This window comes from Cynocephalus volans, chromosome 4 (genome assembly GCF_027409185.1).
Source record: "Cynocephalus volans isolate mCynVol1 chromosome 4, mCynVol1.pri, whole genome shotgun sequence".
NCBI classification, from domain to species: Eukaryota; Metazoa; Chordata; class Mammalia; order Dermoptera; family Cynocephalidae; genus Cynocephalus; species Cynocephalus volans.
This window is the reverse complement of record NC_084463.1, coordinates 133,764,828-133,791,022: the sequence shown is the minus strand read 5'-3', so window position 1 is coordinate 133,791,022 and position 26,195 is coordinate 133,764,828. Positions and strand designations below refer to the sequence as shown.

The following is a 26,195-nucleotide window of genomic DNA, read 5'->3' as shown; positions in this document are numbered from 1 at the left end:
TTTAATTGAGCAAAAATAATCCAAGGGGAAACAAGGAAGCTGAGGGAAGTATAAAGACTCTTTGTAAGGCTCCCCCAAGTCGCATTATTTAAATTCAACTAAAAACAAAAAATCACTTTCCATTTAGGCGTAGGAGCCCTTTAGTAGGTCTTTTAGATTTTTTTCCTCTTGTTTTTGTTCCTTATACAATCAGCTGTCATGACTCATTTTTAATGCTCTCAAAGGTTTAGGTAGCAACACAGTTATTTAACTTTAATATAGCACTTTTATTAAATTGTACCAGCCTTAAACAGCACTATTTGATTTCCTCAGATCACTAGAGACACTGCCTGAGCTGTGCACGACACTGGAATTAGCCGTTTGCTGCTTTCCAGAGCCAACAAGAAAGATTCTATCATTCTCTCCAGGTCTTCTCCCAAACTGAGGGGCATTTTCTGGCCTGGGAGATGATCTAGGGACACAACAAATGTGGCCCTCCTTGGAAATAAGATTCTTTAACCTTATAAGAAGCAATCTCAAAGGACATTTACAAAAGATTTAACGTTATTATACAAGTACTTGGAGAAAAATCATGCATCTTTAAAGCATCTTGGGTAGGAAACTTAAACTTATATTTTCGGAGTGCCCCTGTTAAAGGTCATTTCTTCTGTTGCTAGAATTACTATTTTCCTTCACTTCATTTTATGTTACTTCTAAAGCCTGGTCATGGTTCAACCTGGTATATGGATCATGTAAACTACTTCCAAAATGATAGGCCTTGTTTGAGGTAGGAAGAGAGAGAGAGAGACCTTTAAGGACATGGAAACGCCCCACATGCCAGTTCCAGGGAGGTGACTGTCTTCATTTGGACTTTCTTAGGAGAAATTCTGCATTGTTTCATAGACCTCACTGTTAGGAAGCTCTTCTTAAACTATCACCTGAATCCTTTCAACTGCAGCTTCCAGAAAATAGAACGTAACATCACTACAAACAGCAAAGAAAAACCCAAAAGTAATAATGCCTGCTTTGGGTAAGAATTCTTACAGGTTTCATGGGCCTCGGATAGGCTACAGGGGACAACCAATCCCTGAATTTTTTTACACAACATTTTATGTGCTGTGAATGCGCTTAACAAATACTTGTTTAATGGATCAACGAATGAGTATATACTTCTATATGCCTTCCTAGTGAGATATTTCATAAGGTTCATCAAATAGAGGCCTCAGGGGGTATAACCATGAAAAAATTAAGAACCACAAAAGATCCAACCACTATTTAAAAGTGGTGTTATAAATAATCACAGGTGTCTCCTTTCTTTAAAGAATGAGACAGAGAAGCGTTTCTTAAACTGGGCCATGCACACGAATCCCTGGGAGCTTGTTAGAATGCAGAGTCTGATACAGGAGGTTCTGGATAGGGTCTGAGATTCTGCACTTCTAACAAGCTCCCAGGGTGCCAAGGCTGCTGGTTCCAGGGGCTACACTCTGAGCAGCAAGGATATAAAGCCTAAGTTTAAATGATGCCCTTTCAAAGTTGAAGGCCCGTGGGGCATCCCCTTACCTTCTCCGACTATTGACAGCGATGCAAACTGCAAGAATCAAAGCCAAGGCCAAGAGGGAAGCCAAGATGATCAGCCATTCTGGGGAGAGTAAACCAAAAGACATGTGTGAGCTTTAGAAATACGGTTTGTACAAACAAAAATGCACTTTATAAATTGACCTGGTCCAAACGAGAACCACAGTCAGTACTGCAGGGGGTCGGTCCAAAAGGTCCAGCCAATAGGCAGATAATTCTGGAAGAGCAACTTTGCTACAGGTGTTTGACCAGCAGGCTTGTTGTTTTAACCTTTTGTTATCAGTCAGGATTTTCAAGCCCCTCCAGGAGAATCATGTTTCCAAAAAAGTGTAGAATGACTTGTTGAAACTTGTAGATGCCTTTGGTGCAATATTATTAAATAGATTAAGGAAATTTATGCTTCTTTTGAAAGGAACAATCTTTTCCTATATAAAAGCATCCACCCTACATTTTATTAAAACAAAAATAGAGGCCAAATTCTAGTGTGTGGGGCAAAGGACACTTCGGTTGAGGGTGGAGGGATGGAGAACTTGGGCACAGTTATTGGCAACACTTGGCAATAGCCTTCAAAATATTCATGCTTTTGATCCAGCAGTCACACTTCCAGAATCCATAGGACCTCAGAATTAGCTGTAAAGATGTTCATTACTATGTCATTTATAATAGTAAAAGTTGGAAACAACCTAGCACCCAACGGAAAGGAATTGGTTAAATAAATTAGGGTACATCCATTGTATTACATATTACAATACAGAGGGAAAATATTTAATGACTTGGAAAGCTGTGGTCAACCAGTAGGGAATGTTTGCTAAACAGCATGTCTGGTATAATCACATTCTTGTATATACATTACAGTGAAAAATGACAGGAAGGACACATATTAAAATGGTAACCCTGGTATTTCTGGATGGTGAGATAGATAATAAAAAGTGATTTTTATTTTTTGTTTAGTTGTATTTTCTAAATTGTCTTCAATAATTAGGTGTCACTTGTGGACTAATAAATTATTATACATGTGGTTTAAAGTCAGTCTTTAATAGGATGAAAATATGTCTTGACAACATGAATCAATTCAGTTGCAAAGTGGGTTGTGTATCTTGTGCAATAAAGCAGGGCTTGAGAGAGAAGAAAGATGGAAAGTCACTCATTGTCCATTTCTCTGGAAGTCTTGGTTTTATTGCTATTTCCTACTTGGCACTACCTCTGCCTCACCTCTACCTGGTTTAGATGTGTCTGGGGAGGGAGGTACAGTCAGCTGGGCTCAACGGGGAGGCTGGCAGGAGGGTACATTTCTGCTCTTCCTCCTCCCCAACCCCGGCCATGGTCTCCAGCCCCGGAGACATCCCACATTCACTCTCACAAGAGCTGGAAAGAATCCTGCTGCCTGATGACAGCTAATTGCCTGTCCCCTTCCTGCCTCCCCCTCCTACCTGCAGCCCACCCCCTCTCTCCATGTTTTCTCCCTTCAGGTGTGCTCAGGCAAGTCGAGGCAAAGGAGCGAGGTGCACAACACATTCTTCCCTTTCCCCAAGAGAGGATCAGTTTGGAGACCTCTCAGGAGGGGAGAAGAGAAAGGGTAATTTACAACCCTAGAAAAAACCCTTCCTTTTTGTCATCCCCCTTCACAAATGCTCAATTTTGAGCCCAAGCTAGATAATGCACTTGCATCAAATGCCTTAAATCTTGCCACTCAGGAGAGCAAGGGGTCCCAGCCCCCTCTCTACACCTATAACATTTTCTGAAAGTTTCTGCTGTCCGGATCAGTAAAGACTGTCCCTGGAGAAAAGGTAGTTTGGGAACCAGAAAAATGTTTTTATTCCACCCAACACAAATGGTTCTTGTATCTCCCCCCATCTGCAATGTGAGAGGAATATCACACCCTTCGCCCCGACCCCAGAAATAAATGGGAGACTGGACTGGGATAGGAAGGACTTGAGTATGACATGGAGTCGCTGGGTGCTCACTCATCTGGGAAGGGAGCTTTAGAAACACAACACTTCTCTGGGACAGGCCAAGAACAGGTCTCAGTATGAGCTCACCCCATCTACATTTAGCATGAGCATTTAGCGCAATGTGCTTTTGAATGGGTCTCTTGCTTCTTGGGACATTCTGAGAAACCTGCTTTAAGCATCTCCTTCAGCTTCACAGCGTGAAACTCACCTGGAATTTGGGGTTTCCTGATAGGGCCAGAGGTTGTGTGTGCTCCACCTTCTTGGCTCCCACTTGAGTGTCCTACGGAAGAAAAACAACATCTCTCAACCAAAGTGTGGAATGCATGACCCCAAGTTCCTCGCAGAGCAGACACAGGGCCACCATTCACATTCGGCATTGCTGAGAAGCTACTTATAGATGCAAGACAGAATGTGTATAAAGGGTCACACAAAAAATATCCTCCCTGAAAACTTTGAGTTGATTAAGGCTAAGGTTTGGAAGTGTTAAGTTCATACCCGGGAATGTGAGAATTCTCGGCAGCAGAGTTGTGCAGTATTTAAGACCTCAGGATCTGGAGCTGGACAGCCCTGGAGTGGAGTCCTGTCTCTGTTTCTTGCTAGCTATGCATGGGGGTCCAGCCACCCTCTCCGGGTCTCCACTTTCTCACCCATAAAATGGGGATAATAATAGAATCCACTTCCTTGTAATTTTACAAAGCTTAAAGTACACATTAATGATAGTAGTGTATAGTTATTTTCCATTTTTATTTTTTTTAATTTTTAAATTTTTTATTAGCATATTTGTTGTTACAAATCATACTTATTCTTTATGCCCTGTATCCAATCCCCTCTTTCTCTCCCCCTTCTAATAACCATAGATTTGTTCTCTCCATCTGACAGATTAACTGCTCATCTGTTGGTTGCTGCCTAGACGATCTGTCTAGTACTGAGACAGGTGTGATCAAGTCCTCCCCTATTATCTATCGTAAATCAGATGTTTCTGCTATTACTCTGGGGTGTTTTTTTTTTTTGGTTAAGTGTTTGGATCCCCACACTGACCAGCCACCGATAATAATAATAATAATAATAATAATAATAATTTCTACTTTTAATTAAGGACCTTGAGTACAAAGTGTGGTCTCTGGACCAGCAGCACAGGCATCCCTTGGGAGCTTGCTAGGAATGCAGAAATCTCAGGCCTCACACCTTCAAAATCTTTATTTTTTACAAGATCCCTAGGGGGTTCATATGCCCCAGACAGTCCAAAACGAATCTAAAAATCTCACCCAATGTTATCATAGAAGCCAACATAAACATTAAAAAATAAAGGATTGGGGGCAATGACCCTTTCTGCCTATGAAAAACCACCCGATTAGAGTTCCTGCAGATATATTACTGAAACACACCTTGTTAAAAGAAGGGAAATTTTCTACTGGTAAAAAACAAAGTAAGGAAATAAACAGAAACCCTCAAACTGGAAGGAAGCATTGCAACACAGAGAATCCACAAGTCAGAACAGGACTCTCATTGAAACGAGGGAGACAGCACGTTTCTAAAGAAACCTCTGAGCTATCTTGTGAAGAGATTCACCTAAATTAAAGTTTCATGGATTTTTTAAAAAATGCTTCTTCCATTGCTTCAAAACAAAATTTGAAAATGTCCCACTAAAATGGACTTTTTTTCGTACCAAATGCGACCTTGAACTATAGAATCCTGAAGGCCTTCAAGGGGAGGAAAAACCCAGGGAGGTCTTGCTAATCAATGGGCAATGATGGCTGGGCTTTACATGAAAAGCTTTCCTCGGAACCAAACTTTAGACTGTGTACAGTGGACACTGCTGAAATCTTGATTACAATGGCTGTTTTGGGTAGAATGGCTCCTGTTCATACAATTTGATGTTTTTCTTAAAACTCAAAAGGGAGATAAACAAGTTCTTACCAGATTTCTGGCCCTTTCAACATACCCCATCCCATTTGACAGTGGCCTTTTACATCACAAACCTCAGAAGAGCCCAAGGTACTACCTTTCAGTGTTTATGGTTGTTGGTAGGTTTTCTCCTACATAAATCATGGGATATTGGCCAACTAAACTGAAGATCTATGGCCTTGAAAACCACCTAAGAGGTATAGTCACTCTCACTGGTCTTTTTTCTGACTCACAGTAGCCTTTGATATTTGAAAGACAGACTATTAATGGATCGTAATCTCTTTATTTTGATTTTCCAAAAAGTGCTCCCAGCAAGGAAAGATCTGGGTGTGTGTACAAGATGAAACTTCCCATTTGAAAAATAGACATCTGCACAGGAGCCAAACAAAAGACCAGCTCCCGCCCCTGATTCTCTTTTCAAACAAAAGCCAAAGAAGATGGAGAAGACAGTGGCCTCGCCTGGTGCACCGGAAGCCCACACATCCAGGCGTGGTAGGACTGGCCACAAGAGCAAGTTCTACAAAGAGGGGTTCTGGACACCCCAGTTGGGAGAGGAGAAACAATCTCTGAGACATGTGCACAGAGATCATTCAACTGACTCCAGCTGTGAGAAAAGCAGTCTTGGACAGAATTTCTCAAACTTTCATGTGCATAAAAACAACCTGGAGGGTGGGGCATGGGGGGTTTGGTTAAAATGCAGATCCTGATTCATTAGGTCTGGGTTGGCCTGAGATTCTGCATTTCTGACCAGCTCCTAGGTGATGCCTAGGTGATGCTGGTCCAGAGACCACACTTGGAGTAGCTGGGTTCTCTTTGTTTTATAAAGTATGCTTTTTAATAATAACTCCCTACTGTTTCTAAAATACTTTGGCATTCCTGATACCTTGTGTTCCTGACAAGAATTCTAGGAGGTAACCGAGGCAGGTGATCCAATCTCCTTTTTACTAGTAAAGAAACCAAGGCTGGGTAAGTTTACGTGTCGTGCCCGAGGTCCCCAGTGAGCACCAGACTTCTATCTCAGAGGCATTTCTGAGTCCCGTACCTCCCAGTGCTCCTACATAAAGGGTTATTATTAAAGCCACCATGTAAATATCCATCTTCATATTTGCTTTAAATGTGTGAACATTTACCTAAAGACGACCCTCACCCTAATTTGGGCATGAAGGGGAAAACAATAATTTATATAGGTAAACTGGTCTGCATGGGGTCACCTGGATCTGTGATGCTCAGGGAGGCCACAGGAAGGCAGCACTGGCAGAACTTTTTAGCAGCCCCAGCACTAGAGATCACAGGTAAACCTGCCTCCTGTTAGACTTTTGCTGCCTGCAGTTATGTGTTCCAGGGGTGTGATCTGAGTCACTGCAAATAAGAATCTATTTAATAATGCATGCCTGGCAGTAACTATGGTCATTATAAAATGCTTTCTCCAGGCTGTGCTTATGAGAGGCAACACGAGACCACTGGGCATGAAACCCAGCTCCATAACTCACTGGTTTCATCAACTTGGCCGAGTTACTTACCCTTTCTGAGGCTCAGTTTCCTCATCTGTAATATGGGAATAATAATAGCACTTACCATACATCACAGGGTTTGTAGTATGATTAAATCAGTTAATATTAGATGAACTGTATGTATTCACTGGTATTTACTGCTCTTGACCTACAAAACGGTAGTTTCATACAGTCTAACCTGATACAGGTAACATGTTGAGAACAAAGTTGCTGGCACACAGCACATTCTCAATAAATGCCAGCTATTGTATCATGCATCGGGCGTTATGCTAATGATGTCTTCCATCATTTAGTTTTTAAAACAGTGCCCTGTGACAATTATTATCCCAAGTTTATTAGTTAGGAAATTGAATCTCAGAGCCTTTAAGCATCTTGCTTAGTTAATATGTGGAGGAGCTGGGATCAAACTCAGGCCGTTCTTACTCCAAAACTCATGCTCTTAATCATGCTGGTACAGAGCCATGTATGATTGGGACCTTGCTTGAATTCTTCCTGATCCTTTGAGATGGAAGACTTTTCTCCACAGCAGTAGTTCTCAGTGTAATCCCTGTCCCAGCAGTATCAGCATTACCAAGGAACTTACAAGAAATACAAATGCTCAGGCTTCACCCCAGACCTACTGAATTGGAAACTTTAAGGGTGGGACCCAGCAATGTGATTTAATAAGCCTTCCCTGTGTTTGTGATGCATACTAAGAGAGATTGAGAACCTCTTCTCTACAAATTCTGGCTCATACTTCATTAATAATCATCAGGTTCAACGATTACATGAGGAAATGACTAAAGCAGTTCCAAACTCACCGGGTGATTCTGATCCACGAGTGGGATGGAACCCCCTGCTGGGGTCAAGGAAGTCCTTTTGGTTATGGTCTCCTGTAATGAGCAATCAGGGAAGGTCAGTCCTGTGTGTTTCCACTTACACTGCCATCTGCATTTCCCTATGTGTGCTTTTTCATACAATTTATGAGTTGAGTCTTGTAAAGGCAACCAAAAATAATGACAAAAGAGCCTTGAATGAGTCCACAATGTTAATTACAGCTCCTTGCTAATTCACTGATGAGAGGGCTAGAGCTTTAATCAAAATTAAGACCCTGGAGTGGCACATGCAATGAAGGATGACCGTAGGAAATGTGGTTTTGATAGAAATCCAAGAACTGTGGAGAGGAACATTTTAACAAAAATATGACGAAGTCTTTGCAGGTCTAAGGTTGGCACTGGACACTATATTTTAAATAAAGACAATATGAATTGTATTACGATGAATGTGATCACTGGACATGGGTATACCCTGGCTCAGGGCATGAGACATTTACAGAGATTTCTCTGAGGCAGGAAATTTGTCTGCAATAAAGGATCTTGAGATTGAATAACATAAAGATTCAAAGAGAAGAGAGTTTGAAAATAAATGAAAGAAGAAATGGCAAGATGATAACTAACGTGGGACTAATGTGTACCTGAGTATTAGAAACAATTTAAAATAATATGTTTCCAAAGTTAGTCTGTATTTTCAACACCAATAGTTAATGTAATCCTGTTTTCTCAAACATCTATCACCAAAAGGCTTTAAATTGAGACAAAGCTCATGAATTGCTAAAATCTAAACCCACAAGTCAACTCTTGGATTCAGAATATGCAAACTCCCCTCTCTTCTTCCCACCCTCCCTCTCCCATTTTTCAAAAGTATACTGGAATCTTTTTTTTTTTAATCACACACACCAAAAATACATAAAGAATAAAAAATAATTTTCAAAAATCAGAGGACAAAGGTTTCATAAAATGTTACAGTCATCTATTATGAAGATTCCTATAAGGAGTACACAGGAACCTGATTATCACCATTCCCTTGATTAGAGAAGGTGGAGGTGGTTGACCTGTAATCACTCACGAAATCACACTGAAGAGACTGTTTTGTTCCTTGGCTGATGGTTAGAATAAAAGAAAACAGCATTTGCTGAAATGCCACACCAACATCCCTAACACCAGAATTACCATCACCACCACCAACCCCGTCACCATCACCGTCACCGCCATCACCACCACCACAATTCTAAATGTTTAATTTTAATATTAAGCATAAAGGCTGAGAAGAATGTAGGAACAGAAATGAAACTTTTTGGAAGAAAACCAAGAATGAGAATAGAATTGTTTACTAACCATTTAATCCATGGAGAACCATGGAAAATCCATCCATACCACCATGGAATGTACAAGGAATCAGCGTATGTGAATGCCAATTTTGTAGAAAGTATTTTATTACTAACAATTAAGCCATGTAAGCCTTCTAGGATACTCTGCAACTATTGAAATTGCCATTTAAAATTTAAATCCATTAGCTTGCACAACAGGCCTTATGTTGCCAAGAGAAACCAGGCAGCACTCTACGATTCATTCCTCCAGAGGAACACTGACAAGGGAACTTGGAATTTTTATAAGTGAGAACAGAACTATGCTGAATCAAGAACTAAGGAGTGCAAGGGGCTTTGCATTGCCAATATTGCTGAGGTCAGTATTTTCTGAAACTGTTTCACTTGAAGCTCTGGGGTGAGCAGCCCAGAGGAAAGAAACCGAGCATGTGCCATTCTGGATTTTCTGTCTTCACATCAATCAGAGCATCACAGCACTCATCTGTTTTATATACTGGGTTCTCAAAAGATATCTTTTCTTCTTCTTTTTTTGGGGGGGTGGGTGTGGGAGGGGAGGTAGGGTCTCTGCTACAAAAATTATAGAGTTTAAAGTCACTCATCTTTAATATGACTTAGTGATTAAGTACTAAAATAGCTGATAGTATGAGGAGAGAATCCTTTTTTAGTTTCTTAGCCAAAGTAGGCATTTTCCAGTTTCCCTTCATTCAGTGTTAGTTTCTTAATGCAAATAAAGAAACAAAGAATAGAAGTACAGATGACTTATTTGAGAAAAAAAGTCTCATTCTGGGTTCATGTCAAGCTTAATTGAATAAATCATCTTCAGTCTCTTAGCCACTACAATAAGAGAAAGGGTCGCTATCCCTTAATAGCAGATAAACCATGAGGTTTTAAGTGCTCCTCATAACCAGAACCAGCCCATCACCAAAAGTAAAACTGATCAACCCATCACCAAGAAAAGATAATAAATTCAAAGCAAAGATACTAGTATATAGAAATATTCACATGTTGGATAAAACCTTACTAAATAGGCAGCGTAGATTAGTTGAATCAAATTAAATTGCTAATATTCAACTCTTTTGACCCAGAAAAACATCAATTTCATACGGTTCAACTTGATATATCACAAGATCAGTAACGAGACAGAGAAAGAAATTCCACCATAACAGCCAAGTCACAAAAATAAGTTGAAACTGTGCTGGTAAATGAAAGTATTATTTTATCTAAAATAAATCCAAGTTTACTTGCACTAGAATTGATGACCTGTGGTGAAAGCCACCACACACTCATCTAATCCTAGCCTACACAGAAAATGTCCCCTGTAATATAGAGTATACACTGAGTCTTCAAAAAGTTCATGGAAGGGTTTGTATTTCATATTGTCTTTCAATTCAATTTTTCCACTAATTTTTCAAAGTACCTTCACACTACACGCTATTTCTCTCCATAGAGAAAGCAAACCAAATGACAAATGCCCGAATTACCTGATAAGGAACGATCAACATTAGAGTTGGAATCTTCAGCAACAGTAACGTCGGTAACTCCAAAGGACCCAGTCTTAGCAGGAGTCACTGGCATGAGGGTCCTGTTTTCCTTTGTGTCTGGGTAATGAGGGGTATAACCTTCTAGTAAAGTAGAGTCTTCAGAAAGTTTTCCACCTCTGCCACCATTCCTGTCTGTGTGGAGGTGTAATCAGTGATGAACCCACATTTGTTAGGTCCACCACCCACCACGTGCTTATCTTCAGAATGTGCAATTGCTACAAAAGCTTTCCACTTGGTATGCATAAACGTGGAGCGAAAGATGATGAATTTTGTCATACTATTGAATAGAATCAATATTTTGCAATAGACACCACCTGGACATCACTCAACAGAAGAGATTCTGGTGATCCTAATACTCAGAAGAGGCATTTGTTGTAATATCTGCCTGGCTTATTAAGGTAAGGCTTACGCTGCTACAACTGTGACTTGGAAGTCAACTCAGGTATTACCTAATCTTTAACTGTTTCTTAATCGTATTCACTTTTGATGAAGTGGAGGAGACACACCATTGGATTGAAAGGTAAAATGCTGCCTGCAATTGGAATAACAAATGCAAGGTTTCAGAGACCTGAAACTACTAATGTAATTATTCTTTCCTTTGTCAGAAGGGCACTGCTTCTGAGTTACCAGCAACACAGAGTTATGGTCCAGAGGGTAAATGGCAAAATAATATCATTAATGCAAGGAATATATAAAGTGATATAATCAGACTTTTACATCAATTATAAATCACACGTAAGCAATCCATTATTTTTAAACCAAGACACTTACTCTAGAGTTTAAGAAACCCGACCTTTAAGATTAAGAAATATAATTTGCACTTCATTTGCAATGGCTTCTAAGAGGTCTACAAAGCAGAAGAACCAGAGAACCATCACCAGACGCACCTTTCGATCAAAAGTAACAGCATAACAGCAGCCAATCGATGTACCTCCACCAAAGACACTGCCAAAGCACCCGCAATTTATCGGTTTTTATCAACAGCAGAAGCCAACTGGGCTTTATAATCCTTACTGCTAGATGTTGGAGTAGAAGTTGTTAGATGGTCTTTATCTTCTTCCAAGCCTCCATGGGATGGAGAGAAGCTCTGAGAACGACTGTGCTCTGTTTCAATGAGGGATGAATTCAGTGTTAATTTGGAGTTATAACACAAATCCTCTGTTATCTGCTGACAGAGAGGGTCTAGCTGCAGTAGTGTCAGATGGGTAGGTGCATAGGAAACTGAGGTTTGTGTAGACCATTCTCCTCTGATTGATAGAAATATATGTTAGAATTCTGTTTTGCCCCTAGTTGGCCCCTAGGACCCTTTGTTTCTTGGTATAATCAATAAAGGTAAAGTGGCAAAGTAAAGCTTGAACCAAAAGTTTGCCTTGCCTGGATCATCCTGGCCCAGAGGAAGCATTGCTTCCTGTCACTCAGGAAAACCAGAGAACATAGAGACGTGAAAAGAGGAATGTTTGAATCCCAGTGTTCTTATCAACAATCAAGAGCACCTAACTGTGGGTCAAGAATCAAGACTGTAGGGAAAATAAACACCGTGAGATCAGGGAGTATACCTATAAACACAAAAGAGGAACAAACCCATCTGAAATAACCTGCTTAAGTAACTCAGACCAAATTTATACAAGGAAATACTTCTAAAGACCGTTAAATTAAAGTTACCATTTTACTCTATTATCAGGTTTTTGATCTCATCTGTGGATAGGGATTCTCATCCCTGCACCAAGGAAACGCTTGCCTGGACAATCGCAGGGCCCTCAGTGACATATATCAATTTGGGGTTGAACCATTGCCCATATCTGAAATCACTTGGACTGTTTTGAGCTCATTTCTTTTGTGTTCTCCTAAGAAAGTTATCGACCTTTGAGTTGCAGGTACAAGCACTCCATAAAGCACACCATAACCCATGTCCACTGCCAAAGAAATATTACAACCAGGAGAGAAACATTTTCCAAATCCCAAACACAATGTCAGAACATAAGCCAGCAGTGACATAAAATGGAAATACAAGTCCCTCCTTGGCAGGTCAGGGACCAATCACAGGCTTATTCGCATCTCCTTTGATGCTTAACACTGCTATTTGCATTACTGACCATCAGCAGCCGCTTGCAGATTTCTTTCTTTGCTCACAGTGCTCCTAAGAAGGACTCTGCTCATTATGTGTAGCAAGAAGTGAGATGAGGCCTTCTTAATTCAGGATTTGTTTCATATTCTGTCAAGAAATTATGAATGGCTTTAGGCTAATCTCTAGGATATCCCTGCACATATAGTGGAAATCGGGGCTACTAGAAGTTTAACATTGCTTCTTATCAGATGTTTAGAGATAGGGATATTAGCAAATGTTTCTCTTTTTTTGCTCCAGGGATCCTGCCACCTTTGTCAACTATCAACAACATACCTTGCCCTTCCTCTGTAGGTTGATGTGATCTCCCTACTATCTATGATTATCTGACCCCAAAATCGCTTCTCCACAACCATGAAAGCAATCCTACCCATCTTCTGGTCTGACTGAAGGAAAGATAGGAATCAAGAGGAGATGATCAGTTAAAACATAAAGAAACCACTGTCCTACGAGTAGCTGTGGTTTTGAGGAGTAGCTGTGGTTTGAAAATTGAGTTGAATGGAGACCTACACCTCTTTTTTTTTAAAACACAAAGCCACTGAATCTGGAAGGCACCAAGAATGAAGACAATATCAGGTTTAAAGAACCCCACAAGAAATACAGATAATAAAGATAGTTTTACACTCTGGGTTGAGCTGAGCCATCTAGCACTAAATGCACCATTCCACCACCAGGCTCTACACCTTGGTCAACGTAAGCAAGAGCTGAAGCAGGAAGATAGGGCAATAAAGGTGCTGAGTGTTGTTATCCTTACGAGTTGTCATTGAAAGAGGTCCTGTCCTGTCCAAGTCTTCCACCAAACCTGCGTTTGGATCTGCAGTGGACTGGAGCGTTGTACTATGACTGGAGTCCGTATCTGAAGGAATTAAATCAGTGTTATTGCTTAATTTCCTAAACCACTACCTGAGGGTGGTTTATGGTCTACTGCTAAGTTATTTTTATATTCAAACCTGGATAAAAGGAAAGAAAGCACATACAGATTCATGTCTCCAGAATTGGGATAGATTATTGTTTCTTCAAAAGAAATAACTGGCTTTCATTTAAGGTCCGAGTTGTATGAAAGCTATCATTTTTGTTTAGTTTTGCTGAGTCTGGAAGTTCTTTACACAAGCACATGATGGGATTCCCAAACCTTGCAGACACAGAAACATAACCCATGTGTGACTTGTTTCATTCCATACACAGCGTCATTCTTATCCGACACATGGAGAAAAGACCAAGTACACCATTTTGACACCTACCCCTTACCGGGCAAAAGAACTTTTTTTTTATAACCCTCTTCCCTCACTTGGTCCTTTTTTGCTTCACAAAGCAAATGTGTAAATAAAAAAGTAAAATCATCATCCAATGCTACTTAGGTGGAGGCCACAGGATGTACACAGGGGTAAGAAATAAGAAGCAGTGGATGTCACTGAGTCATTCTTCCCATACACGAAGGTATGAGGTATCTTTTTAATTTAATGTGCACAATGCTAAGTGGTGCAGAAATTTCACTGGAATATTTATAAATGCTGTCTTTCATAGTTATCACAAATCTATTCCACTGAAATAACAAGTCCTGAGTAAAACAGGGGCCAAACAATCCACAAACACCATCAATATCGCTGGCTCTCCAATTCAGTCAAAGTCTACCTGCACCACTGCCTCTGGTTCCAAATGGTACCAAAGGAAAGCCCTAGAACATTGGGCACCCACATCTTCACTGCAGCCTATGCATGCAAAAAGAAAAGAGAATCAAGATCTTTGTAGGTAAAAATGTGTCTGACTCTCTATATTAGATTTCAAAAAAGAGAAAAGGCCAGCTAACCCAAATCAAAACCCCAAGTGGATATTCTAGAAAAAGTCTTGCCTGTTAATGGGCTCTAGACACTTTTGTTCACCTTCTCTTTCATAAGTAAAATCTTTCCAGAGGCATCACTGTAGAATTGAAGACAATTGTCCTTGACATGTTCATCAGTTTAATGGAATCTCTTTCTCTTCATGAAGATGGAGACTTAATACTGATTCTCAAGTTCTTTTATCTGCTTAGTTTCCCCCATGGATGTCACCAGAGCCCCCAGCAGCCATATGCATAAACACATGTGCTGGGTCTGCATTTGGCACTTTGGTCACTCAATGTAATGGCCCCAACTTAGCCATTCAAACTCATCTACCTTTATGACAAACGAATGCACTCACTCTGACATATTCATTCCTTGTTTTTTTCATTTATGTCTCTCCTTACATGAGAATCCTTCCTAGAAAAACCTCCCCCCACTTCCTTTCTCTGACTACCCAGGTTTTTTTTCATTTTTCAAAAACCAGATTCAATCTGCTTTTCTTTGACCATCTCCGGAGTTGGAGAGGATACTCTGAATTTCTTTAGTGTTTATTATTCATGACATTAATTTCACATCTATTACTCACTGCCTCATGTTGTTAGAAATATTTTGATGCTAAATGTTTTCCTTGGCCAGCTAAGTTCTAAGTTCCTTAAGAGCATGGACCATGAATTGCACATCTTTGTATCCCCGCAATGCCTTGCACATTGGCAGATATTTAGAGCACATTGTAGTTTAAGGGTATCTGATCACTAACATTTGGGTAAGACATAGCTAGGTGTTCTAAGGAAATGAAACTATAAAAACTGTTGGTTTTATTTTGGAGGCAACTTTGTACTTATTCAATACCAAGAGACATAGTCATTGTGTTCTTAGAGCTCATTTCAATAGGGTTGTGTTATGCATATCCTTGGCAATTTGGATCCAGATAAACATGCAGAATTCCATGACTGAAAAGTCACACCCCTATGTTGGCTATTATAATTTATCACCCTTTTTGGAAAGTTACATTTCTGTGATGAGAACATCTTCTTAAATAAAGAAAGAAAACTTAAGTAACTTTATAAGAGGGCTTCAAACAGTTCATGGAAAGATTTATACTATCTTTTAATTCTATTTTGCCATGAACTTTTTGAAATACCCTCATATTCATGGGTATAGTAAGGAATATAGATTCTTTAAGTTATTAGTAGGACGGAGAAAAGAGAGGCACCTCCTGCTACCAATTCTTGCAGATACTCAGGTAAGCTGTCAACTGTTACGATACAGGAAAATTCCTTTGAAATTTAAAAATTGGTCAGAGTGGCCCACATCCTAAATCACTAGGTACTGTCTAAATGTGGCAAAAGTAAATAATAAAATTGCCATGCATTGGAAGGACATTATGCAATTTCTGGACCTTTTTTTTGGCAGCTAGTCGGTAGGAAGATCTGAGCCTATGACCTTGGTGTTATAAGGCTGTGCTCTAACCAACTGAGCTAACTGCCAGCCCCCTATTCTGAACCGTTTAGTCACCTGTTTGGAAAAACTACTCACCAATTTCAGACCCCTCAGATTTCTCTCCCAAAGGCAAGTTATATCTTTGCTTTTACAATGGAAATAGTCACTAAATCCATCACCTTACTCTTTTGAAAACCTTGCACTTAGAAGTAAGTGGAAAAGGAATCTTGAGAATTCCCCTTCCTCAGAGGAAATGACTTCCACTCCTATCAGCCTAGGTCTAATTCTTTTTTAACCCTCCTGCCAAATTCTTCATGCTCAGCCCAGGACTTATATTTAGATGAACGTGCATATCACTTCTACCAAGAAAACTAATTTTTGGAGGAACTTCAAGTTCCTTCAGAAGGTAGAAAATAGTCACTTAGTGGATTTCAAAAACATTATATTTAATATATGCAAACGCTCAGAGGCTATTACCCATTCTTTCTGTTTGGTGACCTCGTCCCATTGGATGTGAGACTGGGTAGAAGAAATCAGACCAGGAACTCTCTTCTTGACTGTGTGTTGTCCTTCTCTGACTTGGATGGCTGTTGCGGGCTGAGGCTGTTGTGACCATGAAGTTCAAGCAATTGTCAAAGTGTTAATTGACATTTGGCCAGGGACACACTGATTTTTTTTTTTAAAGACTTTATCCTCTAGATAAGACAGTGAAACCTTGTTCCTGGTATAGAGGTCAAGGAGGTTGCATAAAAGCAGAATGTTTTAGCAGGTTTGGGTTCATTTATGCTCATTTTCTTAGCAATCAGCATGTGAACTGAAGGACACCAAAGCATTAACAACTTCTGCAGTGGATAGAGGATGAATTATAGACATCAAGGGAAGATAAAGGAGTAAATCTTGACCCATGCCATGCTGCCACAGCCCCCTGAAGGGGGAAGTAGAAGAGCCCGAGCTCATGATGTCCTTCTGAGGCAACCACATCCCAGCAAAATGCACATTAGGCTGGCAGTGATCTATGGAAGGAATCAGGTAACAGCTTCCCATGTGATAAACTTGAAAGTCAATGCCTTTCATCTCAAAAGCATGAATGGGATCCATTCGAAGCATTGCTTCTAGCAATAGGATTTATAGCATAAATGACATATAAGAATGTAGCATATGCCTTTGCTTCATTCTGAGAAGTACAGGTAGAAATTAACCACACCATAGAGGCAGTCACTGAACCCATTCCTTTGTCAGGAATTCATTCAGAAGTTGCCGTGCACTGGAAGGACATTATGTGTTATATTCTGTACTGCAAATGGAAATGGGAATATTTCTCACTGGTACCAAATGAAATACAGAATTCATGTTCTTCCCAAGGCGGGATGCATTTCAATACTTACGTCACACAGACAAAATAATCATGCATAAGAGCTTTGCAGAGCCAAGTTTTCTGATATCACTTAGAGATGATGACAAGGATTGAGTTCAATTTCCACAATCTCACAGTTCAAGAATAGAGAAGGTGCATTTTTTAAAATCTAAGGAAAAACGTTGTACTCTCAAAGAGAACTTACCATCCAGACATGACCAAAAGGCTAAATGACATCAGACGGGTGTCATTTTTTTTCATAATGTGGCTCTATCTCTTCAAACATGGGCATTCTGATAAAATACTTTCTTACAAGCCCACTGTTTCATAGAACCATATTGTAGAGCCTGGACCCACAATATAGAGTACGTTCCTTTACAAATCAAAAGCGAGTATTTTATAGGAGCAAAGTCTCTGCTACAATCTCAGCTCCAAACTAGATCTGAAAGTGACATGCTTTAGGGCATACTCCTGTGTTTCCTTTATGTGTTTCTATCTGTTCCTGTTCATGTGATCTGTTCTGAGCATTTAAGGTTTGGCTCTGGTTTACCTACAGCATAATTTATTAAGGAACCTAATATCCTGTGACAATTCCTTCAGTGTCCTTTTGTTCAGTGTCCTTTTGTTCAGTGTCCTCCATGCCCAACATTTCACCCAAAAGGAAGTGTCCACCCAAGTTTGCTTGCCAAACCGTCCATTACCAGCTGTCCCTGCTGTTGACTGAGAGTCTTCTCTTGGCGTGTGGGGGTACTCCCCAGGCCCTCCATTCCCAAACCACTGTTCTTTCTGGGTAGCTGTTTCTTCCATTGTACTAGTAGGAGTTGCACGGGCTGCGAGAAGAATGTCAGTTGTGAGCCATGACTGTCCAGTTTCTAACAGCCATTACATATCTTTCAACTTGAAGGGGACAGACACCCAGGGAGAGAAAATAGAAAATCAAGGCAGCAGGAGATAGGCCAGTGATATTCTGAAAGGGATATCAGAAATCAAATGGCACATTCTTTCATTTTTCAGATGGGAAAACTGGGGCCCAAAGAAGTTTTGATTTGCTCAAAATCATATAGCCAGATTGGCGCAAAATTAGGACTACACCATAACCTATGAATTCCCAGTATTATTCTTAATTTCCTCTAGTCTATGGCCTCCCATATGCTGTCTGAGAGAACTGTTTGTTCAAGGAACAATCTCTTTGCCCCAGTGATTCAGGGGGAAGAAATATATTGTACAACAATTTATGACAAGATCAGTGTAGTAGGAGGACTTAAATGCTGGTCACGTAACCCATAATACACACACTGGAAATGCACCAGCAGTGGATTTGCCCAGCATGAAAGGTGTTGGGATGACTGGAATGCTGCTCCACTGACACATTACATGGTATGTCCACGTGGCATTTAAAATTGCTAAAACCACTTTTTAACAAAATTAATTCAGTGGAAGAAAAATTATTCTAGCCTGTTTGGGGCATTACATAAACAACAGCAGTGTGTGATAGCCTTAAAATTTCAACCACTGGTTTAAAAAGGACAAAATGAATGGAATAAAATTCCATTAGGGTGACTTCAGGAAAAGCCAGAAAGCCACTGACATTTTCGTCTATAGAAAATATCTAATTTATCAAAAAAAAAAAGAGAGCCTATAAATTTGCCAAGCCAAAGTATTTTTTGCAACTTGTAAAACCGGTTGTATTTCATCACCTTAGAAGATGATATGTGTGATTTGATAATAGCAAAGACATTTAAAAAATAAAGTTTATTGTCATCATTTCACCCTTACTTTGGCCAAGCCATTTCTGGGGTTAACTGGTTATCCAGAAGGAGGAAAAAAAAAAAGCCAAAATCTTAAGTTTTACCTCTCTCTGACTAAATCTCTACCCCCAGACAAATAAGGAAGTTTAGAAAACACTGAATGTAATCACAAAAAAGGAAAAATTGACCCAAACACAGACTGCCACTTTACTCAAAATTTTTAAAAAAGAAAGAAAAATACACACACACTCACACAACATACATTCCTTCCATCCCTACTTGTATAAACATGATGATCCTTTTAGTATCCCGTAAATTCCTGTTGTTTTTAGTGTAAATAGGAATGGGTTAACAGAATATAGAATTTCCATAGTAATACGTGAAGGCTGATTCTCTTCTGGAAGTTGTAATGTTCATTTGATAAAGCCCAGAGGTCACCAGAGTCCCTTTAAGTTTTGCAAGTATTGATAAGAGAATTGTAGTCGTTCTTGCTGTTTTCTCTTTGTCGAGTTTCATTAAGTCTGGTTTTTCAACAACCTTCCTCAACAGCTAGTAATGATGCCCCCCAACCACCACCTTTTGACAATAGGCTCATTAATTCCAAGCCTCTTAAGTAGCTTTCTGCTTTTTAAGTACAAACTTTCCAAAATAATTTCTAAAATATACTGCCAGGACCCAAAGTGGACTGGTACAAAATCTTAGTCCAAAGAAAATTCTGTTTTCTCTCTATTCCCTTTTTCTACCAGAAGATTTATTTATTAATACAGCCTGTAAGTCCTCATGCATCTATCAAGTCGACTGGGGTGTGCAATGGGAGGTAGGCCTGTTGGATATATTCAGTACAATGCCCAGGACTTATTAACGTATGTGCTATTCAATGCCTAAAGCTTTTCTTTTCTTGTCTGAAAACATCCCTCAAACCATGGGTTTCCAAGCCCCTTTGGCTTCTAAATAGCTGTTTCTTACATTTTCTCTTTAGGAGTATTCGAGTCTGTCAGAATTACGGTTGAACCATGGTTTTAAAAATGCTAAAGCTGTTATTGCAAATAAAAGTTTATTTTATTCCAAATAAGATAGGCATCTCTTAGAGGGATAGATGAAGGAACAAGAGCACAGACTCCTTACTTTTGGTGTGGGGGGGGGTTCCTATTTTAGAAAACTCAAGATGTTTGCTCATAAGTAAAAATAACAAGTAGATCAAAACCTTCCCCAAGTTACCTAGGGTTTAAAAACAGAAAAAGAACAGGTGTAGAATTCAAATATAGACCCCATGAACTACTGACTTCCCTCCAAAGAGTACAAGGATGCCTTTCTACAACACAGAGAGGAACAGAATGCAAAAAAGAACCCATATTCATCAAAGATCTTCATAGAAAATAAGAATTCCAAAGATTATTTCACGTGTCAAACTTTCTTTCCAGATCCCACTATTAAGCACCAAGAGAACACACTCTTCATACATTTCCATAAACACTCACAAATCACACAGATAGAACCTCTAGGAATCATTAACACAAAAACTGTATCTCAGATCCACTTTGTAAACATTTTGGCCTTTGGGGCAACCTGACAAATTAGCGGGTTTTTTTTTCTCCAATTTCTATCAATTATGTGCAGATTTGGCAGCATTTTAGGCTCTGAGTATAAAAGAAATTACTGTGTAGAAACAGAAGATGTGGCCAATGTCTAAACAATGTCTTCCCTATTCTCTGGAATGTCTTCACTAACTCGTCAAAACCAGAGCTGCGGACTGCCATCCTTCTTACTTGTGCTTGTAGAATGCTGGGTTTCCTCTTCGTCGTGATGCTCATGGTGAATGACAGGAGGGTGTGGTTCCTGGGTCCAGTTTTCTCCATGAGCACTGGTGCCACTTCTGTCTACATCTGTTTGATGATGGTTAAATATACTGTGACTTTTTATCAACCAACCTTTAATGATTCTGTTCTTCCATTGTAGCACATGCTATCTAACAATTCTGTGCCTAAATAGTACCTCTGAGCATCTACTCTCAATAATTTCGAGTGACTTCACCAAAGTCAAAGGCAAAGGCAGCACCATAAACCATTTGGACATATTCATTTTTATAATGAAGTAATATAAAATATCTCGTGCCCAGATGGTATGATTAATAAATGACTCCTAAGTGGAATTGAGTACCCTCCAAAGTTCACTAAGAATTTGTGATGAGATATCAACTTAATTTCCCATTGTGTCCTGATGATTGACCTTTGCAGCATCATCGGCTTTGAGTGGGGAAAAAAACCCTTTAAATATGCATAACCCATTACCAGTCATCCTTGTGGTTGTCTGAAGTAGTACTTCTGGATTTGAAGGGCTTGGGATCCGCTGAGTCCAATCCTGGTTCTGTTTTGTGTGGTCAGAAATCCCTGGTGCGGTTGGAACTGTGATAATGATGATTGAAGCAATTAGGAAAATGTTATTTCTTGAGCTTTCACTACTTGTTCTGCACATTTCTCCCTTCTGTAGCCTACACAGTGAATCATCTATACCAGGTTGTATAGACTGTTGTGTGTAAATGGAGGAAAAGCAGAAAGTGCCTTCATCTTAATTCAGCCATACTGTTAAGCATCTCAATGTCCTTTGCATTCTGTCATAGAATACCTTGGGGTTCAGAACATGAGATCTTCTGGAGAAAGCAGCCAAAGAAGCTGCAGCAGCAGGAAAACAGCTTTGAAAACACCAGCCCTCCACCGAGGATAACCAAAGACGTCAGATTCTTGCCCATCCATGTAGTCTGTAGCAGCCCTCTGCACTTGAAAGCCCAAGGAATTTGCATCACTGGCAAGTGTGCCACCTGTAGATCCTTAGGCTGAAGAGGTAGATAACTGAAAGTTATGCCATGACCATCACCGTATTTTGTTAGTAATTTTGGTGGGGAAAGAAACACCTGAGCAGCCAGAGCTTTCCTATAGATGATTCCGAGAAAGAATATCTATGTAGAATATGCTATGATTTAGCTATACATTTCTGAATATTTATCAGACACCTATGGTATTTTCATCAAGTACGAAACATACCATGAGCAAGCCATTCATAGCCAGTGAAAGAAAAACAATGCACACACATTCAGTAGAAAAAGGCCACAGATAACCAACCACCATCATAGCAGTTCACCAGAAAAATAAGAGGTGTACATCCATCAGTGCCCTGATATCGTCACCCAAAATGTTCGAGCTGTTAGGAGATGCACCTAACAGAAGGATCATGACAAAATCAGAATCAATGTCTTCTGTGAAAAGGTTATTTGCAAACTCATCATAATTCTTTCAAACTTTATCTTGATACCCGAATAATACAAAACTCTTTTCAGACTGATAATACTATCAAGTCTATTTCACAAGTTAATAAAATCAAGTTAAGAATTAGTAACCACATTCTCAATATGCATTTAAAAAAAACAGCAGTTATTTATACCCCTCCAGAAGAAAGAGGGTATCCTGTCTAGTTATGTACATAGGTGCTAAGCAAAGTGCACTCAAATTGGAAAATGTAGCATAGAAATGATAAACACCATGAAAAATTTTTCCCTACAGCCTGACCATACAACTTATTTTCTGATTGATTTGTTTGGGTTGCCACCCAGGGGATCTTAGTTTCTCAAGTATCAAGACCACATCTTTATTGATAGGCCCACCTGCAAGGCGGGGCCACATCCTCAACCCAGAAATAGTGCTAACAGTAAAACTCCAGTGTTTTTAGTTATTTTGTTTTCTTCCTGAAGTTACTACAAAGAATTTCCTATTTCTGTAGACTAAGCTCTGCAGAGGTGTCCAGTCTAAGGAATGCACCACTTAAAATTTGGTTACGAAAAATCCAGTTTATCTCAAGTAGCTGTTATCACTCGGATGCCTTCAAGGCCTAAGCTATTATGTTTTTGGACCCTCCTTCCCTGAGTGCTACCCATTTAGGGATGAAACTCTCAAGTTTCAATGGGACAGACAGAACTTCAGTGACCTGACGGAGCTCATATAGCACCCTGAGAGCCTTTTCTCTACGGAAAAACAGAGCTGTGATGGAGTCAGATTCAGGATTCTCAGATCTGTTCAGCAAAATCTTGGATCACTACGTATGCGTAGGAAACTCAGTCTTCTGGCAGAACATTAGATCAGCTTTTGCATAATTTAAAAAACTTTTAAGGACATTTTTCAGTTCAATTTCCATCTAAAGAGATGGAAAATGTCTCAAAAAGTTTGATAATTAGCACAAATTTGGATACTATTATGTAGTGGTTTCACTATTTGCTTTTAATAATTGGAAGTCTTGTTAAAGCTGAGCTGGCATGTGCCCTTCCTTTCGATGGCTTTCTTTTATATTGGTGACCAGCTCGTTTGTTAAAACTCTGGATTTGTTCCTTTGACATCAACCAGGTTTTGATTAACTAAGACCATTCTTTAGTTCTAGTTCCTATCTTTTATGCCTTTCCTAGGTCTTCTAAGCTTTCACTTTAGGATCATCTACAGTTTTTTAATTAACTGTAATTTAATTAACCTCCCAATTACATTCTCCAAGTCTGTTTCTCCAACAGACCATGAGCTCTGGCTTTTTTCATCCTTTGTTCCCAGTACCTAGCGTAGTAGGTACACAATGAATATTTTTTCGTAATGTGTTAATGCCATTCTCTGACAAAGCTTGATAATTCAAAGAGAATCTGTAGCAGCAGACCTCATAACAAGACAAGAACATGAAGCATTAGAAATTTTATAAGAGATATTTTTCCCATTTCTCCTCCAAATATGTTTTGGATTCCATTCAAAAAAATTCTATTTCTTCCTCCATAATCTCATCATAGTATAACTCAGATATAATCACAGGTTTACTTATTTTTCACATTAACTATTTCCCCAAGAATGATAGTACTGGGCATCACTCAGATTAGTCAGCCTTGCATAAATGGATCTACTGTAATTGATTGTTCTTACTGGTACTGGAGATAAAATCTTCATCATCATCAATGCCTGATCCAGAAAAACTGACGTGTTTGTCTCTTTCATCTTCATTTTCTTCATTTGGCTCCCAGCCTGCTGAGATGGTATTTGAATCCGTACCTGTTGTGGTGACTTGCATTAGTGGTTGAGCTGGATGCCATTTGCAAAGGAAGGAAATCAAGCACAAAAAGTAGAATGGATTTCCCAAGATTTTAAGAAGAAAGTGAGAGTTGCCTCTTATACCCTGAATTCTTATGTCTCTGAAGCTAATATTAGATCTCAAAGCAATTGGCTGTGATCTTTACACCTGAACATTCTTTTCAAGAAAGCTAAAAGAATAAATATGGACATAACCCCAACAACAAATAAAAAAAAAAAAAACTAGTGAAAACTCCCCCAGGCTTTCAGATGCATTTATTACTAACTCACTAAGCATATGCCATTTAATCTAGGATGCCAAGAATAGAAAGGAAAGGTTTCACGCGTACCTATTTTCTTTGTCAAGACACCTTCAGAAAAACCTTGGAATCTAAACCCATGTCAGTCATTTCTAAAATTCCACAGTTGTTTTCACAATTTGCTAATTCATTTTTTAAATTTTCTCTAGCATCAGTTCATTGTAACTCTAAATGCAAATGCAGTTCCCCAAAATACTTTAGCATGGAGCAAAATAAGTGAAGTCAATTAACAGATAAATCATTGCTGGCATTTATTAGCCAACCAAAAGGGTTAACTAGAGTGCACTGTAGTTGAGATTTTGAGAAATTCTCACATTTTTGTTTTCGATGCAAGCATAGAAAAAGAGATGGAAATTTTCCACATCTTCTTAGTGGATACTGTAGAAGATGTCTCTTTACTGAAAAGGGGATTTCGACATTTTGAAGGAGATTCAGAGATTCATGCTGTCTTAAGGAATGACTATTTGTCTTTTCATACTATTAGTGTCTACCCCAAGAATATCTCCACTGATGCAGATTTTCTATATTTTGTCAGATCTAGCTAGGCTATTTTATTTTCTCATGAAAAGTCAAAAACTTTTTATGACTTTGGTAGTTTTAGAATATATATGAGAAACCCTGTCTGTCATTAAGAAATTTTGACTGTCATCAAGAAAGACCTGTTCCCTTTTCAATCTCCATATTAGCCTACTCCTGGAGTTTATTAATCCTACAGAGTGAAAAGAAATCTGCTTATTAGTGCTATGAAACCAATCATCCATATCTCAGAGCTCATGATCCTTCTAAAGTTATCACAAGCTTTTGTGAGATCAAACTGTACTTTAAACTTTAACAACATCCCATAGGTCAATGAGAATTATTAGAGACTGTCAAGAAAGCATATGATATGATAATTATAACTCATTACCAGCCATTTTTGTTGTTGTGTGAAGATAGTTCTTGGACTCTGATGGTTGAAACCACCATGAAAGCCAATCCTGGGTTTCTTGCCTCTTGGTTGCTGTTTCAGAAGTACCACTACTGCTCATCAAAGCTGTTGTAAGCATGATTGAATTAATTGTTGAAAGGTTAGTTATCAGTTCCTAAGAAATAGCATTGCATATGCTTTTATTCTTTTACTACTTGAGAGTATCATCTATATTTGATACGGACGGTGGAAAGGAAGAGAAAAAGCAAGGATATTCCATTTGTTTTAGAGGCCCAAACTGAAGTTCATAGAATTTCAGGGATGGAGGGACCTTAAATATCATCTGGTTTATGCTCCTCATCTTAAAGATGAAAAAATTGTGCTGAACTGAGCTTCTGAAGTCAGAAGGCTAATTAGCAACAGAGAGGTCTCTAGGAGATCATGAGAGCTGTCTTAGAATTTTGAAAGTCTGCAATGTAAATTTTTGTCTCTGGACCCATGAGGCCAAACTAGGACCTGTGGTAAAAATTTCAGGGAGATGGATGTTCTTCCAAATATTGGATTTAAAAAAGCAATAATCTGAACTATCCAAGAATGAACTTCATAAAGTACTATGCTCCCCATCATTGGGAGGATCGCTTGGCAGAAAAGTTGTGTAAGAGATTAAATCATTGGAAGTGTTGATTGAACCAGATCATTTACAATCCTCTCCAAATCTGAGTTTATAATCCTAAAACCCAGCTCTTCAGAGTCTTAGCTCCCTGATCTTGTACATAATCTACCTTGGCCAATCA

At 39.2% G+C, this 26,195-nt stretch overlaps 1 protein-coding gene across 11 annotated transcripts in view; it reads right to left on the bottom strand.

The window, feature by feature from the left end:
- The window catches only part of CD44 (CD44 molecule (IN blood group)), an 84,261-nt gene that overhangs the window by 5,312 nt on the left and 52,754 nt on the right, over positions 1 to 26,195 (bottom strand). The window contains exons 6-17 of one of the 11 annotated variants that reach the window (XM_063093595.1): positions 25,402 to 25,527; positions 24,031 to 24,156; positions 21,379 to 21,492; positions 20,857 to 20,973; positions 18,044 to 18,172; positions 16,466 to 16,591; positions 13,483 to 13,584; positions 11,621 to 11,710; positions 10,547 to 10,738; positions 7,723 to 7,794; positions 3,715 to 3,786; positions 1,540 to 1,618 (exon numbers count right to left, since the gene is read on the bottom strand). In XM_063093595.1, coding sequence (XP_062949665.1) covers positions 1,540 to 1,618; positions 3,715 to 3,786; positions 7,723 to 7,794; positions 10,547 to 10,738; positions 11,621 to 11,710; positions 13,483 to 13,584; positions 16,466 to 16,591; positions 18,044 to 18,172; positions 20,857 to 20,973; positions 21,379 to 21,492; positions 24,031 to 24,156; positions 25,402 to 25,527 — 1,345 coding nt within the window. The remainder of the gene's footprint in view (positions 1 to 1,539; positions 1,619 to 3,714; positions 3,787 to 7,722; positions 7,795 to 10,546; positions 10,739 to 11,620; positions 11,711 to 13,482; positions 13,585 to 16,465; positions 16,592 to 18,043; positions 18,173 to 20,856; positions 20,974 to 21,378; positions 21,493 to 24,030; positions 24,157 to 25,401; positions 25,528 to 26,195) is intronic. The other 10 variants (XM_063093597.1, XM_063093599.1, XM_063093598.1 and 7 more) reach the window with 10 other exon arrangements.